Source organism: Uranotaenia lowii, chromosome 2, assembly GCF_029784155.1.
Source record: "Uranotaenia lowii strain MFRU-FL chromosome 2, ASM2978415v1, whole genome shotgun sequence".
Taxonomy (NCBI): Eukaryota; Metazoa; Arthropoda; class Insecta; order Diptera; family Culicidae; genus Uranotaenia; species Uranotaenia lowii.
The window spans coordinates 101,126,823-101,145,729 of NC_073692.1; the positions used below are offsets into that span (position 1 = coordinate 101,126,823).

General features: G+C 34.3%; 1 protein-coding gene across 1 annotated transcript; it reads right to left on the reverse strand.

Moving 5' to 3' along the window:
* Positions 1 to 1,668: 1,668 nt before the first annotated feature.
* On the reverse strand, positions 1,669 to 4,694 carry LOC129744994 (eukaryotic translation initiation factor 3 subunit H). Its single transcript, XM_055737819.1, has 3 exons — positions 4,582 to 4,694; positions 2,233 to 2,913; positions 1,669 to 2,168 (listed from the first exon to the last, which is right to left on the reverse strand). The coding sequence occupies exons 1-3, from the start codon at positions 4,657 to 4,659 to the stop codon at positions 1,917 to 1,919; spliced, it is 1,011 nt and encodes a 336-aa protein (XP_055593794.1). The 5' UTR covers positions 4,660 to 4,694; the 3' UTR covers positions 1,669 to 1,916.
* Positions 4,695 to 18,907: the final 14,213 nt, after the last annotated feature.

Consider the following 18,907-nt stretch of genomic DNA (forward strand, 5'->3'; position numbering starts at 1 on the left):
CCCAATGAAATTTTGAATTCTTTAAACACCTTAGACGCCTCTAAAGGGGCAGGTCCTGATGGATTGCCGCCAGTATTTTTGAAATCATTATCAAATGAGTTAGTGAAACCCTTGTTTTGGTTGTTCAATTCCTCTTTAAAAAGCGGCATACTACCCCCCATTTGGAAAGAATCGTATTTGGTTCCAATTTTCAAAACCGGCAAAAAGTCAGATGTTAAAAATTATCGTGGAATTGCTATATTATCTTGCATCCCTAAGTTATTTGAATCAATAATTAATCAACACATTTTTTCTCAAGTTAAAAATGCAATCACTACTAAACAACATGGTTTTATTAGAGGACGTTCTACTTCCACCAATTTACTAAATTTTGTAAATTTCTCGATAAATGCCATAGATGAAGGGAATTATGTTGAAACATTATATACTGATTTTAGCAAAGCATTTGATAGAGTTGATATTCCTTTATTGCTTTTCAAATTATCTAAAATAGGTTTCAATCATAAATTATTAAAGTGGGTTCAGTCATACCTGCACGGAAGAACGCAACTAGTAAGATTTGAAGGAAATTTGTCGTCTGTTGTGCATGTTACATCAGGAGTGCCACAGGGATCCCATCTGGGTCCTTTACTATTTATTTTATTTGTCAATGATGTTGAACACATTTTAAATCATTTAAATGTTTTAATATATGCAGACGACATGAAACTTTTCATGAAAATACGTAAACCATCTGATATTGAATCCTTCCAAAGAGAAGTTGATAATTTTTATGTATGGTGTACAAAAAGCTTGCTAGAGATAAACGTAAAAAAAAATAATGCATCTCAATCTCATTTACTAAAAAGCGAAATGTAAGACAGGACACCATCACCATTGGTCAAAAATCTGTTGAAAGATGCAATCAAGTCAGAGACTTAGGTGTCATACTTGATTCTGAACTGACCTTTGTAGAACACTACAATAACATAATTTACAAGGCAAGTAATATGCTCGGGTTTATAAAAAGGTTTAGTTTTCAATTCAATGATCCCTATACCATCAAAACACTGTATGTAACATATGTTAGGCCCCTTCTTGAGTACTGCAGTGTTGTCTGGGCTCCATATCAAGGTACACATAAAGACCGCATTGAGTCAGTACAAAAACAGTTTTTATTATATGCTTTACGCAGGTTAGGTTGGAGCTCGTATCAGCTACCTTCGTATGAATCTCGATGTATGTTAATTAAAATAGATAGTCTTGATAAACGACGTGAGTTTGCAATGTTAGCTTTTATAAATGATGTTATTGGGCAAAGAGTAAATGATGCAAACATTTTAGAAAAACTTAACTTTTATTCTCCCACTCGGTATTTAAGAAACAGGAATCTATTCTACATAAATAAACAAAGAACAAACTATGCCCAAAATGGACCTATAAATAAGATCATGATCTGCTATAACAAATACTGCACCATAATTGATATAACAATGAACAAAAATGAACTGAAGAGAGTGCTTCTATCATAACATTATACTTATATAGATTTAAGGCAAACATGTAAAACGGTCTACGCAAATGATTGACGTCAAATAAATAAAATAAAAGATAGAGACAACTAAGAATAGTTAGCATGAATTTCTCTTTAAAATAAATCAACAGAAGTTTTTTTTTTCGGGAGCCCCGTACGATTGCGTCCTTCGATGTTCTGCAGGACCAATGCCGGTTGACTCCGTTTTATTCGGAAGAGTTATCTCTTCGGGTACACTCCCACTTCCCCGGGTGTCGAAAATTTACACTTTCACACTACTATCAATATTGTCCTCGGAATTCTTTCTTAGATACTGTCCTTTTACTTTATCTCGGTTGTTTGTTTGTGTTCAATCAAATATGAAATTTTCAAATAACACTCACATTCACTAGCCGCTCCCACTCTACATCTTGGTATCCTTGGCACCCTGCAGGGCCTGAGTCATGTACAGTTTGGCCAACGATTGGGAACAGAATTGGGAAATGTGCTGGGCGTAGGTGTTGATTTGACCGGACACGATCATCGGGTTCAGCCTGGGTGGAACCGGCAGCGGACGGTACAATTTCGTGACTTCTTCCTCCGGTAGGGCAGGTTCGCCCTTGGCGATACGTGCCGCATTTTCCTGTGCGTGCCTAGCCAGCATGCGATGCTTGTCCTGTAGATTGAAAAAAGGATTGAATTAATGCATTCTAGTTTAAGAGATAATTCAAGAATTTCACCTGTTCCTGGCGGATCACCAATTGCTGATACTTGTTGAATTTGTTAGCTTCCTGATTAAGTTCATCAACGCGATCCATCAAACAGCGCAAGTGGTTCTCGAGTACTCCGGCCGTGCCCAGATCCAGGAAATGAGTTCCCTCCTCTTCCGGAACCATTTCGACCAACTCCGACATCATGATGTTGCAAAGAGCCGAGTTCTTCAGCACAATCGGAACCTCGATGAACAGGTTCTCGTAGCCCACCTTCAGATTGCGAAGGGCTTCAGGTGTAAATTCACCTTCCTTGTACATGGCGATGGCCTGCGGGGTCAACCGATAGGCCTTCAGCGTCAGGAAACCTCGCTTCGATTTTTGCGTATCGTAGATAACCACCACCGATTCCTCGATACTGGTCTGGTAGTGATACTGCGATTCCAGCAGCGGCAAAGACAAAAAGTTGCCCACATCGGCACTTTGGTACCATCCCACGTGGAAGTGATCTACGTTGACCAACCGAAGACGACGCATCATGTTCAGCTGATACTCTTCCTCGTCGATGGTTTCGTCAGACGACTTCGGAAACGGAAAACAGTTGGTGATTTCCAAACGATCGTCCACGACCAGACCGAGCAGGGCACCCTGGGCCACCTCCATGTTGCTCAACGATTCTTCGTGGCAATGTTTCACCATTTTCATCGCAGCCTGGAAAGCGTGAAAAATATAAACTTAACATAAACTTGCGTAATGCTGGAAAGGGTTCCCGAATAACAAAAAGAGTCATTTAACGGGCTCAAAAAAACTTATTCAGCTTTCTCAACTGAAGCATGCTATACAGCCTAAAATTTAAGTTCGTTATATGACTTTAATCGCCGTAATTTTTATGATTCTAATTTTAAGTGGCATGCTCCGCGGAAAACTAGAAAATTTTATTTTTATAGACATATGAAAGAAAGGTGGTTAGACACAGGAATTAGTGCGCCAATAGAAGAAGGCTTGGTAGGTGTAGAAATTTTGGGCCAGAGGGCATGTTGGTGAACAGCTCCCGTGAATTGTAACGCCTTTGCTCTACACTAGCTAACTATGCATGAGAAACTGAGAAACAGAATTCCCATGTATACAGATCCCGGCCACCTTATACAATCCGTGTGGAGCACATCTCTCAGATTTAAGCTTTTTTCTTCAGATTTGAGCTTTCATCTCCTATACTCTCAAGGCAAAAAATAGCTTAAATCTGAGGAAAAAAAAGCTTAAAAACGAGTTTCACGAGCACTTATTTAAAAGATGTTGGTTACACGATACATAGACAAATCCTGTATCGTTGCCGGGATCTGGCTTTTACACACACCTCAAATGAGCAAAAGCGAACAACGGTTGAGCTTTTCTTATGCGAGGACAGTTCTAGCGACGTTGCCTTTTTTCAGATTCTCGCTGCGAGTAGTTGCTATTTGCATTATCGCATTAACTTACTAGCATTAACAATCTCTTTAAAACGAACTGAATTGTCAAGGCTTTTGAAACGTTCAAATGACAGAAAAAAACGTACAAAATGATAAAAGTTAACAAATGGTAGAAATAAACAAATAGGAGAAATAAACAAATGCCCGAAATTAGCAATTACCGGAAATTATCAAATGCTAGAAATTAACAAATGCTAGAAATTAACAAATGCTAGAAATTAACAAATGCTAGAAATTAACAAATGCTAGAAATTAACAAATGCTAGAAATTAACAAATGCTAGAAATTAACAAATGCTAGAAATTAACAAATGCTAGAAATTAACAAATGCTAGAAATTAACAAATGCTAGAAATTAACAAATGCTAGAAATTAACAAATGCTAGAAATTAACAAATGCTAGAAATTAACAAATGCTAGAAATTAACAAATGCTAGAAATTAACAAATGCTAGAAATTAACAAATGCTAGAAATTAACAAATGCTAGAAATTAACAAATGCTAGAAATTAACAAATGCTAGAAATTAACAAATGCTAGAAATTAACAAATGCTAGAAATTAACAAATGCTAGAAATTAACAAATGCTAGAAATTAACAAATGCAAGAACTCGACACACAAGTGAAGTGAATACTCGGCAAAACAAAACTTTATGAGTTAAATGCCTTAATAAAACTTTTTGTAAATAAAAAAAAAAAAAGAACTCGACAACAAACAAAACTTTGGCATCTTTTTTTCATGACGTTGTCTTCGGACTACCCATTTTATTCTGAGAACGTAGCCCAATTTTTGCTACCTCAGCATGGTTAGTAAGCGTATCGATTGGGCGCTTCTTCAGCCCAAGTTTACAGATTTTCAACAAGTCTAATTGATTATCAAGTAGCACTTTAACTTAACTAACGATTAAAACTTACCAGGCCATCGCACTGGACGTACGAAATGGTATTATCGACTTCTTGTGTCGCACGACGATTTTGACCACGACTCGCCATTTTTTGAGCACTACCGAAAGATTGAAGCGAAAAAGCAAAAGTGACAGCTTGAGCATGGGAAGCGCGGTGAACGCAGCACGGATAAACGGAGGCAGAGAATAGCCTTAGGGTATTTCGGGGGAATATGCACCTGCTAAGGGAAATGATCGAGTATGCGGAATACATAACTTGAACATCCTAATACATTGCAACATGTGCTTCGTATTTCTATCTTCTACTCATATTCTGTCAATAATATAACTTTTTATTGTAAAAACTATGAAAAAATCGATTTTTTACAAACGCCTTTAAAAGTAACCTTCGAAATCATTGGATGTTAAACGCCCCAGTGTAGGCAGATAATGCTCCAAAACATTGGATCAAAACGACTCAAAAACAACACAATATTCACAGTGAAAATGAATTAATTCTGTTATTTAATTAGGAAAAAACTGAAAAAAATATTTTTTCCAAGTTTATCTACACATGAAAACAAGTGTTTTGTTTACATTTCCCAGTGAAAAAATGAAAATCTTTGAAATTTTTGACTTTATTTTGAACTGTGTCAGTTTCAACCAAATTTTTCTGCTACTTTTGGCGACAAATTAAGTGAACCGGTTCGATTTTCGGTGCACGTTTTTTACGCAAACCCGATCGAAAGTTGTAATTATGATGCATCCTAATGTTAATTTAGGACTAAGCAAAGAAAATGATCGGTATATCATTTCGAAATTCGTTCTGTATTCATGGAAAACTGCACTCCAAAATTTAAAATAAAACACGTGGTTTTGTTTACATCTTACCGAACAGCACCTTGAGAGGAGGGCGATTTGTCCAAAAAATTATGGGGGCATTTTAATCGGATATTTAAAATTTGATAAATCTTCAGTTTACCATAAAACAACAATTTACCACAGTTTTCCATCAATTGATAATTCTAACATATAATTTGAACAACCAATCAAATCAATAATGAGGATGTTTCAAGCGATCATCTTGGGGTAGAAGCTTATTTCATTTGATCACTTTTTACAACTTAAGTGATGGATAGCCACCACAAAATTTAATTTGATTGTTATCCGTATTTTAATGAAAATCAAGTTATCATTTTTATCAAAATTACAAGGTATTGATTTTAAGAACACATTTGTGTAAAAAGAATCCACTAAAAACTTCGCAAATCTTAAAAATTCCTCAAAATATAGTCGCTTGCGTTTTACCCCGCAAGGGCATTATGGACAGAAGTACCCTAAATCAACTGTGGCAAAATGTCGTAAAGTGCTGCCCTCATGTGTGGGATAGCGTAATGTGAAATGTCGACTGACACAGCCAAAAATAATGAAAAATGTACTAAATCTCTTTCAACATTATATTTCCATGAGAACAACTATTTTTTAGCAGAAGAAATACCCTTTCTTCTTTTTTAATTTATGATTATCCGTAATGTAAATAGATTTTTGCCACCATGAAAATAACGTGAAATTTACGTCAATTTTAGGTTGCAAAAAGAACTCGCGCAGCAAGCAGGATTCATGTATTGTGAATTTAAATAAAAATTTTAGAAACGTCGCTGGTGGACTGGCAACAAAACACAGACTTCCGACAATCTAGTACTTCACTTTTCTTTGTCGGAAGTCCGGACTTCCGAAATAAAGATTCCAATGTTTACATTGAAAGAGTGTGGATGCTCGTTTTTTCAATTTGGATTTTTGGCTATTTTAAACTGTTGTATTGTCATTATTATTAAGAAGAACTGTGATAATTTTAGCGATAAATTCACAAGTATACCTTCTGTGATAAATAAGTGACCGTACTAAGATGAGTGGCGAGGATGCTGCTCCAGACGGAGCAGCATCAGTACTTAACCTCAATCAACCGATACTAAATTCAGGACAAGAAAGGATGGAAGAAGACATGGAAACAACCAGCAGAGGAAAGGATCACGTCGACGCAGCAAGTAGAAAAATATTTAAAAACTACAATTACCAAAATGGGGATTGCCGTCCGTATCGCGTAATAGTAGAGAACACAGATGTAGAAAAACGAAAAGTTGTTAACAGATTACAAATAGGAATAATGCTACACCAAAATGGTTTTGACAAATGTATCGATGATATCAGGAAGACAGCTAGAAATAAAGTAACAGTGTACGTAGGAAATATTAAAGATGCCAACAGATTGGCAAATTGCCAGAATCTAAATCTACAGGGATTCAAATCTTATATTCCAAAACAATTCGTCACGGTGACAGGAGTTATTTCTGGTATACCACTTGAAATGAAAGACGAAGAAGTTAAACACTTTATCAAGGCCAAAGCAGAAATAGATTCCGTTTTTCGAATGCATCGCTATAAAGACAAGAAAAAGGAACCCACATATAAAATGGGTGTAGTTTTCCGTACTAATACTTTGCCAAATGACATCAGTATATATTCTGTGATACACAAAGTCCAACCGTACATTAGAAAACCGATAATCTGTTTTAAATGTCTTCGTTATAACCACTTGTCCAAAAATTGTAAAGCGTTGATTGAAAAATGTATGTCATGTGCTGTAGAACACTCGACAGAAAATTCTTGTAACGTTTTAAAATGTTTGTACTGTCCAAATTCTAATCATAAGACGACTGACAGAGTGTGTCTTAGATGGAAGAAAGAAAACGACTTACAAGCAATAATGGCCAAGAAATGCATGACTTATCAGGAGGCAAGGCAGTACTACGAGGTTCCAACTGAAAATATGTTTGACGTTTTGAGGACTACAGAGGATTTTCCAACAATTGCAGAATCATACTCCAGAGTTGCAGCTAGCGGGCGTAATTTTCCACAACAACTCCAACCAAAGCGCAGTGAGTGGAGTTCAAACGACAAGAGAAATAGATCTAAAAAAGAAAATAAAGAACCAAACAAACTTAATGTAGAAACAGATAGTGTACCAGGAGTGGCCAGTATTTTGGGATTAAATCAAAATGAATTCGCCAAAAAACGTAAAATGGAAGAAGAAAAAGAGGAAACAAGAGGCATAGGGATGTTCAATAAGTATAAAACAGGAGAGCTAGAGAGGTTTAAAAAGGAAATTGAGGAAACAATTAAAAAACAATCACAAGAAGAACTGAAACAAATAATTTCAACAATTAGCATGAAATTAGAAACTATTATGAAACCACATGGCACAAAAGGAGGAGAAATATCAGCTTGCATCTTGGGTGAATTAAATAAAATGCTAGGATCTGCAGGAGATAAATAATTTTCACCGGCGATTTCAAGGTGTTACAGGCAAATATTCAAAGTTTATATCGAAACAAAAACGAACTGACACACGAACTGTATACCCAAAATTATGATGCAGCATTGCTTTCGGAAATCTGGGTCAAACCAGAACAGATTTCTACTTTACGATGGAATATTCAAGGCTACCATCGACATCTGGCACCCCGTGCTGACGGGTATGGAGGAGTAGCAATATTCTTGAAGGAGGAATTTAAATTTGACAACATTCAATTACAAACAACAGACGATTTTGAAACACTCGGAATATTCATACCTAAATTAGATCTGGCTCTAGTAGTCGTCTATGTGAACCCAAGAATATCAAACGATAATTTAGAAACAGCCATAACAACACTCTTTAACGAAACAGCTAGATTCGGTAAAGTAGTAGTAGGAGGTGACTTTAACAGTCATAATGTAATATGGGGATGCCAAGAGTCAAACGGTAAAGGGACAATTGTACATGATGCCATAATAGGAGCTAATTTATTACTATTGAACAATGGAGCTGTAACTTACATTCCTCCAGTTTCCAATCAAAGATCTAGTGCTATAGATTTAACATTGTGTTCTCTTAATTTATTTAATGTGGTTCAATGGAAAGTTGTTGATAAAAATTTCGGAGGAAGTGGACACCTATTTATTGAGATCTGTCTGGATTTAAGGATAAACCGTAAACAAAAATACTACTACGATAAACAAAAAATATCGGAGGAAATGGCACAGGTTGAGCACTGGGAATTCGAAGACTTGAAAGATCTGTCTAAACTTTCCCAAAATATAACTAAAAAACACAAAAAAATAAGCAAACATACACCAAAATATTACTGGAGCTCGGAGTTGTCACAGCTCTATGAACAAAAACAAAACGCACTACGTAGTTACAATCAATGCTGTAGTAGTGAAAACCTAGTTTTTTGGAAAAGATCTTCTGCTATTTTCTTGAAATCCAAACTTGAACACATTAAAAACAAAATGATAGAACTCTCCAGCTCCATTGATCCTAGAAATTCACATGAAAATTGGAAACTCGTTAGACGATTAAAATTCCTCCCTGTTACCAACCCTAAAAACAATTCTATAAACACCAGCAAGGATATGGCTTCACAGTTTCTCACCAGCAACTTTGGCCCATCAAATTACAGAGAACCTCTCTCGCCAGCAAACAATACAAGAACATCCATATTAACCTATCGACATTGGAAAAACTTCATAAGAAACAAATCCCCAACATCATCACCAGGTACAGACTATATAAACTATAATGCATTAAAAAATTTAGATCTACAATCAGTTACAAAAATAATAGAATTGCTAAACGGAATGTGGCAAAAAGCAACTCTAGACGATCACCTAAAGGAAATAAAAATTATCCCTATATTAAAGCCCAACAAACCACCGAATGAAATAAGTTCCAGCCGACCTATAGCGCTTTTACCAACCGTTGTAAAAATATTAAATGCAGCAGTATTAGTAGACATCCAACAAACGTGTGAAAAGAACAATGTCATCCCAGATTTATCTTTTGGTTTTCGCAAAGGTATGTCTACTGAGCATTGTATTACGTATGCAACAAACCTAATCAAAGCAGCACGAAGAGCCAACTATACCACAATTGGTGTCTTCTTTGATTTTTCAAATGCTTTTAACACAGTCGACATTGATAAATTATACAATATCATGATACAAAATGGTTTCAACGAAGATACATGCACATGGATCTACAACTTTTTAAACAACCGGAAAACCCTCATTGACACCGATCAAGGAATTGTCAGCCAAACTATTTGTACTGGAGTACCACAGGGCGATGTTATGTCACCTGTTTTATTCAATATTTACACAGCTTCTTTGCATAATACAAACCTCGACCCAGATATAACAACTTTACAGTTTGCAGATGATTTTTTAAAAATTGTCAAAGCAAAATCTTTAGAAAAGGCCATTAACAAGATGCAATCTGAAATAAACCGATTTATGGCAAAAGCTACGGAGTTAGGATTACGTCTTAATAGCTCAAAAACAAAGGCAATGCTATTTAAAGAAAGTGATAAACAACTCCACTTAAGAATGGGAGGAGAAACCCTAGAAACAGTGAGGAGCTACAAATATTTAGGTATAACACTTGATCAGGCACTCAGATACGGTATACATGTTAAAATGCTGAAACAAAATGTGCTGGACAGACAAAACATGCTAAAAATAATCAGTGGTATAAGATATGGTGGCACACCAAGAGTGATGATGCTGTACCATAGAGCTTTGTACGGGAATTATTTGAATTACGGCGCAGTAATCTATGGAGGAACAGCTAAGAAATATTGTGACATGTTAGAAGTAACGAATAGACAATGTCTGAGAATTGCTACAGGATGTACTAAAACTACACCAATTAACACATTAGCAGCAATAGCTGGAGAAGAACCGCTGACATTCAAACGCACTTATTTAGCAAAAAAACGTATTGCCTTGCATATCCATCATAACGATCTAATTGCACAACAACTCCACTCTTTAGATTTGGACAACGTTCAAAGTGAAGCAAAGTACACTTTTCTAGAAAGAATTTACATTAAAAACATACAAGAATTTCAAACGATATACACAGAAACAAAACCAGAAATAGAAATAAGAGTCGAGATAGAAGATCAAATGATAGGCTCAAGAATGAAAAAGAATGAAACATCTCCAATTGTTATGAAAAAACTGGCCCAAGAAATGATAAACAACCATTATAGTCACCGTGACCAATGGTACACTGATGCTTCTAAAAGTACGAACAAATGTGGCATTGGAATTTATGACGCTTCTTCCGATACAAAGATAAGCATTTCCTTAGTAAATAATGTTAACATTGCAACTGCAGAACTTTTAGCTATAAGAGTAGCTTTAGAACAAATACACAACGAAGAAGGAACTGGAGTTGTAATTTTCACCGATTCCCAGTCAGCCTGCAAAATTTTAAAAAGGGACATTATAAACAAAAAATTTGATCAAGTCACGCACGACATATGCTCACTAGCTACAACAAAAAATGTAAAAATCCAATGGATACCCTCACATGTCGGAATAGAGGGAAATGAACATGCAGACGTTCTAGCAAAACAAGGATTAGACGGACCAATATTACTCGAGAACAAACTGAGACTTGATGATGCATACATGAGATACAAATCAGAATCACTCGAATCCACGAATTTATGGTACAGGAACATGGTGCACAATGAAAGTAAAGGAATCAAATTTTATGAACTACAATCAAATTTCTCTACCAAACCCTGGTATTGGGATATCGAACTAAGCAACATTCAAATTCGCACTTTGAATCGCTTACTAAGTGGCCATGACTATTCACCCTATTATTTAGGAGTGATGAAAATTCGAGACACAAAATTGTGCGAACTATGCAACACGAATTTTACCACCGAACATGCACTTCTCAAATGCATTCAATTCAATCATATAAGGAATCACTATGATTGGGATCGATATTCCAATCTGATCGAAATTATTCAAAATTTTGAAGTTACAAAACTAAAGGAAATCCTCAGTTTCCTAGAGAAAGCTCGCATGAAAATTTAGAAAAACAGAAAGTTTGATCGAAAATTATGGAAAAAAGGAGCATCCCTACGAAAAAACGAAAATCAACATATAAACAAGTAGTGGTGATATAGAGTATAAAACTCTCTGCCAATCAAACAGATCCATACATACATACATACATACATTCCGAAATAAAATTTAGTGTTGGCGCTATTATAATTTTTCATATGATTTGTAGGTGAAGCGTAAGAGGCGCTAGATATTTCGTTGAACACTCCAAATCCCGATGATTCCTCTATCAGGGACCCATTTCTAAAGAACATTTTTTCAGCATCGACGTCTATATTTAGCTTAAAAAATTTGTGGAATCAAAAGTTGACGGTGCGTGTCCGGGATTCCACGGATTTCCTGCTGCATAGACAAATCAAACTGTACAGAGGGATTGTCGTAGTGAGGGATGCAAACACGAGTTGGAGACAGCGTTGCCAACCTTTCAGATTTTTCTGGAATCTTCCAGATTGTTATGTGTCATCCAGAAATACAGGCCTCATGTTGTCTGGTCCAGACTTTTCATAAATTATCCAGATTGGTCCAGAAATTTTCTTTAAGCTCAACGTTTAAATAAAAAAAAAACTATTGAAATCTAATATCTCATAACGGCAACACTGAATTAACTGTAAAGCAGAATACAGAAGTTATTTTGACATCTGAATGGGTCTAAGCTTTCGTTCACATATGTAGTGAATATAAGAAAATGAAAATATTGTGTGGCAAAAAATAAGGACCATTTGAGTAAAATATCAATTTATATGGATATGGAAAAGAATGACTCAAAAATGTTGATCGTGTATTGCCTGTCCGATAAAGCGAGAGAAACTGAACGAAAGTGAACGATGAAAAAAAGAGATTGCCGATGGCACGGGATTCTGTTAACGAATTTTGTAGAACAAGGTCGCGTCTTTTGAGTTGTGACATATTTAATCGGGAATAATTATAAAGTGTCCGAAAATTCAAGTAAAAGTACGACAATGGCGCGGTCGGTAAGTGTACAAGTGATTAATTCATGAAGAAGAGAGCAGATATTGAGGATCTAACGGGAGACAGTGATTAAAATAAATTGTGGAAGCGACAAAAATTTTGTAACAGAACTTTTTATTGGAAGACGTTTGGAAGGTGAAACTCCGTCATTTTCATGAGAATTCAGATTCATTCCGATGAAAGACTCGGAACCTGGTTGTTTTTCCGATGAAAGACTCGGAACCTTGTTGTTTTCCGATGAAAGACTCGGACCATTATTGGGTATACCGATGAAAGACTCGGATAATTTCAAGACACTCCGATGAAAGACTCGGATCTACTAAAGATGTTCCGATGAAAGACTCGGATCATTACTGAATATTCCGATGAAAGACTCGGATCATTACTGAATATTCCGATGAAAGACTCGGATTAGTTTATGGTATTCCGATGAAAGACTCGGAATTTTGAGTCTCCGATGAAAGATTCGGATCATTTTGTTATTCCGATGAAAGACTCGGATCATTTTTATTCTTCCGATGAAAGACTCAGATCAGCTTTATTATTTCGATGAAAGACTCGAAATACGGATCATCCGATAGAAAATATAATCATTGGTCGAAATTTCTAAGAAAAACTCGGAGTATGATTTGATACGATGAAAGTTACAGAGAGCCTCGAACAAGTTTGAATATTCCTACGAAAGACTGGACTCAATGAAATTTGAGATGAAAGATTTGATAATTTGTTTTTCCGATGGAAGACTCGAACCTTTGTGTTTCCTAGAGCGGGTAACCATTATCAGTTGTTGATTCGGTGATATCAGTGGAATAATTAAGTTATGAATGAATGGAAGAATCCGAAATGGTGAGTGTACATTTCACCACCAATTTGGAATTGATGAGCTTAGGCATGAATTCAAAGATAACAAAAATTTGAAAACCGAGTGAAAGAATAAGCAAGAAATAAGATTTGTTAATAAAAAGAATAAGAAAGAGATATGATCAGAGAAAAAGATATACCAGAAAGAGAGAAAGCTAAGATAGAATAAAAAAAAAAGAGAAGAAACTATCTAAAAAAAAAATTAAAGAGATAAGAGGAATAATTTATGTTGTATACCTAGACAACATAAAAATATATAGATAATTGAAAATTGAAAAAAAAAAACAAAAAGAAATGTCAAAAACAAAAACATTAAAATGTTTCAAATCAATGAGGGACCCGGCCATGATAAGATGATCCAATAAATGATTTGGGCCACTAATGAATGAAACACTCCAGATTGTAAAGTGTATGATCCACCACCCATTTGGATTTGATGAAAAGAAAATAAAATTTGGAAAGAAAAAAGATTCGGTAATAAAGAGAATGGGTAAGAAAAAAAGCAATAAGAATGGTAAAATGGAAAAGAGAGAATCGGAAAAGATAAGTGCTAGAAATAAAACTTTAAAACGGGAAGAAAAAAATTAATGAAAAACAAACATTGGAATAGATAATAGCTGATGAAAATTTAAAAAAATGCAAAAAAAAATGAATAAATCAGAAGACATAAAGTCGGATATTAAAGAGAAGACAAAAAAAACAAAACAAAAAAGGAGAGCAAAGAAAAGAGCCAAGAGTAGCAGAAAAATAGTGTAAAAAAAGAAGAAAACGAAAGAGGTAAACTAAAATAAAACATATATTTTGGGATGAAAATAAATAAGCAATCTCATGACTATACAATTAGATCCAAAAAAGGACGATAGAAACGAAAAAAGGATTAGAGACAAGTAAAAAAAAAGAACAACTTACAAAAGAAAAAACAACAAAACAAAAAGAAAAGTGCAAATAAAAAAAGATTCTAAAGAGAGACGAAACAAAATTGAACATTAAAATCAATCGATGATGATTATAAGGAATAATTTTTTAAAGGAATTAACAAAATGAATTTACTAGTTGTATGTTTAAATGAAAGACTTTAATACATACTGTATCCCGATGAAAGATTCTGACCTTCTAGCCATCCTAGGAAGATGTCGCATAATTCGATGAAAGAATCCGATTTGTCAAGTACTAACCAAAACCAATTTGACTTATACTGAGTGGAAGATTGAATGAAGAATGAAGAAAAATGGCAAAAAAGGTGGAACAGTTGCAAGAGAGTAAAGATAAAAAAAAATTGAAGAGAAGAAGAAAAATTAAGTATGAATTAGAATCCGAAACTAGCTATTGAAGAAAACGAAAAAGGATTGCCTCTGAGATTAAAACCCAGATTTTTTGCGTTACTGGCTGGTAACCTTGCCAAAAATAGTACAGAAAAGGGCGATCCTAAAAGATAAAAAAAAACTAAGACACAGAGAATGGAATTTTGGGCTATTTAAGACAAATAGAAATTCAGATAAGCATCAAATCCCTTGATTTAGCAAGAAGAGGGAGAAGATAAACGAGAAAATAAAACAGAGAGACGAACAAAATTAAAAGCCTTAAGAACAGAGTAAGGGAATAACGGAGAAAAAAATAATAAAGATAGAAAATCGAGAAAAAAGATAGCAGAAATTAAAAGGAAGAGAGATTAAAAACAATTGAATTGATTAAAGAAAGCATATTAAGTATCTATCCTTCAAAGGCTCAAAAATACCTAATTATAAATAAAACTTAAATTTTTGTTCAATGAATATAAAACAGATAGAGGACAACCATTATTTTTTTGTTAAAATATTCAGCCTACATTCCACCGAAATGAGCTCATGTAGAGTAGAGGCGGATGGTAATGTAGTGAATATAAGAAAATGAAAATATTGTGTGGCAAAAAATAAGGACCATTTGAGTAAAATATCAATTTATATGGATATGGAAAAGAATGACTCAAAAATGTTGATCGTGTATTGCCTGTCCGATAAAGCGAGAGAAACTGAACGAAAGTGAACGATGAAAAAAAGAGATTGCCGATGGCACGGGATTCTGTTAATGAATTTTGTAGAACAAGGTCGCGTCTTTTGAGTTGTGACATATTTAATCGGGAATAATTATAAAGTGTCCGAAAATTCAAGTAAAAGTACGACAACATAGACTCAGACATTGATTATTTGAAAGTAATGATTATTGATCCATAGACTACAATATTGCGATCTGCAGCCGAATTCCGGTACTTGAAGAAAATCTCCGAAAATCTCTTCTAGAAAAGAAATTCTAAAATTGTCGTTCTCTTCATAAAAATGTCTTTTCTTCTTGGCTGATTCCGAAAAAGTAAAGAGAAAGAAAAAAAACCAAATGTAAGAGAAGAAAAAAGTATAGTTCACCTATTCACCGCTAGACGTCTTTGACGTTTGTTGTTGGTGAGACTTTTCAAAACGACTTTTTGTTGGCACCGTCTTTCTCCCATGTTTCCCGATATTGAGCATGGTAATTAGAATAAAATTATATTTGTAATACTGAAAACTATTTATAACAGCAATATTCAATATTGTTAAATGAAATACTTCAAATCTTGCTCATCGTGCATGCAATTAAATATGAAAAAACATATTGTTGAGTGTTGAAGGCATAATTGGAAGTTTTGAAAAATGAATCTAGAAAATTATGTGTTTGTAAACAATCGGATGTGTTGATATGATGAAATATGTTATAGTTGTACATTCGAAAGTGTCATACTTATTGATTTAGATTAATTAGGTTTAATCGATAACCTGAGCCAAGATATCGCAATGTTGTTAGAACTTTTAAATGTACCGGAATTATTGTGGATCTTTCATCCTTTAATGGGATAGCGTTCAATTGTTGATCCAGTAAGTTAATAAACTTCTTAGCCAAACATTTTGGCATTCGAAAGAGTTTTTCGAAATTTCCATCCGAAATATCAAATGGATTACTTATATCTCTCAAATAACGACGATGCCGAAGTAGTTCGATATTTTCTAGGCGTTTATAACACTTTTTTTTACATAGTAATATGATCCAATCATTTGCTCCATTATTTTAAAGTTTTAATAGGTATTAACGTATAATTTAACAAAAAACCTCACTGAAAAGAAATGTCTTTTGAAATTTCCGAAGCAAAAATGCCGAAGAAATTATAAATCTCGTTTTCTATTTCAAACGTCAAAAATTGTCTTCTTTGAATTGACCGGAATGTCAATCTAAGAAAATTTCGCAACGAAAAAAATCCGAAGAGATTGAAAATTATGTTTTCTTTTTTAAACGTCAAAAAATGTCTTCTTTAAATTCACCGGAATTCCAAGATAAGAAAATTTGAAAAATGTCTTCAATAATTTCTTTTCTTTCACGAAATTTTTAGCCCGGAATTCGGCTGCTGGCGACCAAAAAAAAAAGGTCGTCACCTATAAAGTTTACCATCCAGACTTTTCCAGACATTTTTTTCAAAATCTTCCAGACATTTCTGAAAAACAGTTGGCATCACTGGACAGTTGGAGTTGGACAGTTGGAGAGTACGAAGAAGGGTTTACCTGCATTGACATGAGAATGTGCTGTATAGACATAAATCTGGTTTGAAGATTTTGCTCTTATACAGGGATTATACCATACGTACTCTTTTAAGAGTACATGTATTCTTTTCTATCAAACTGGCTTACTCGTCTTTTTGTGAAATTTTTCCAAATTAATGTACTCTTTTTTTCCTTGTTGAAAGACATTTGATCAGGAAAACCAACGTATTTTTTTGCATTTTATGAAATTGTTTCACATCTTATGCAAAAACTATTAAATAAATACAGCTTACAACAAATTACTTTTACATTTTATTTAATAAACATGCATTTTACATCATCTTAAACACATCAGTGAGCGCGATAAGCGCCTTTGAGTATGCAATCAATCATCAATACACACAAAATTTAGGTAAAGTACAAGAATATTTTAAAAGAAAATTTGTAATTGTCATATAAGTTAACCTCCAAGACATTAATAATATTGCTGATCCACTCTTTTTCTCTATTTCTGCGATAGCTGATTTGGGCTCCCGTAGGGTACCACTGTAAAAAAAATTACAGTATTCAAGAAAAAAACGAGCATTGTTCTACATATGGATTATTTATCGACTGAAATTAAATCGGATGAACAAACGGAAAACATTGAAAGATGTTTTAATGAAAAGTAGTCAAACAAACATGTATACCAAATATTATTATCGGATTATCTATTGATTATAAAACAAAAAATTGTGTTTGCCTTGAGCTTGGTCAATCAGTGGTCAAAATCATGGAAAAATGAATAATAAAAAAAAACCTGTTTGCGATGGGGTCAATCAGCGGACAAATTCACGAAAAAAAATGAAAACCTGTAGTTGTTTAAATAAGTTTAGAGTTCGACGACACGGTAGCGATCATTCATTGAATGTTGGATTTCGTGCTATGTTTTGCAGTCGGAGTTATCCGTATAAAGTTAAACTGAAAAGCGATTAGCGTGTAGAAAACCGTCAAATTTTATACTGATTCGACAGATTGCACAAATTTTGCAGTTATGAGTGCGCAGTCCAATTTTTTGCGATGCGAATGGTATTATTTCCTATAATATATTATTCACCGTACACAACTCCTTTTTTAACTTCTCATATACGATTTGTTACATTTTACGACAATATAATTGAATTCGACCAGCATATAAAGCAAGGATTATTTAAATAAGGTAGTGCTGAGAGCCATATTGGATTTTTTTGTGACGTCACAAAAACGATTGTATCGAAAATTTATATGAGAATGGTAGGAATTTCAAAGAAAACACATTTTAGAACGAAAATGAATTACAATTTCATTTCGATTATGTTGAAAGGCCTCTATTTCACTATGTTATGAAGTGTTTTGGTCCGTTTAAGATTGCATTATGTTTTTTTTTCTTATTTTATTAATGAATGCAACGTCGCCTTTAAGATAAAACGTGCAAAAATGAAGAAAAAATCAGGTTTTAAAAGGTCAAGCTAGTAGATATTGGGTGTTCAACTGATTGTCATGATTTTAATTCAACTGGTTTACCATGTTCAATTCTTATATGAAACAATTAACATCAATAAACGATTGTTGAATCAGTTCACTGAAATGCCAATAACTGATTGTTGTTTTGTATAAAAATATCTGTTTTGGTCACTCTAATGCAATGAGGAGCTTAAACTGTTCTGATTTGAACATTTTCATATAAGACTTTGAAATAATTTTAAAGTTTTGCAAATTTCAATGGAGAAAATGCACCATTTTTTCTAACTTCGATGGTCTATTTATAGAATTTTTTTTCGAAAAATGCAACTTTTTTTGTACCGATCTTGAAGAGCAAGAATCCTTCTACAATAACATGTTATCAAAGTGGAAAGTTTTCAGCAGATTCTTCGAATTATCAACGAAAAAGATAAGTTTCTTAGTAAATTAACTAATTTTGCGTGATTGTGACGTCTCAGCCTGTACCAATACTAGAGCAGGGCTGCTTTGGCACTACCTTTTTTAAATATTCCTTGCATA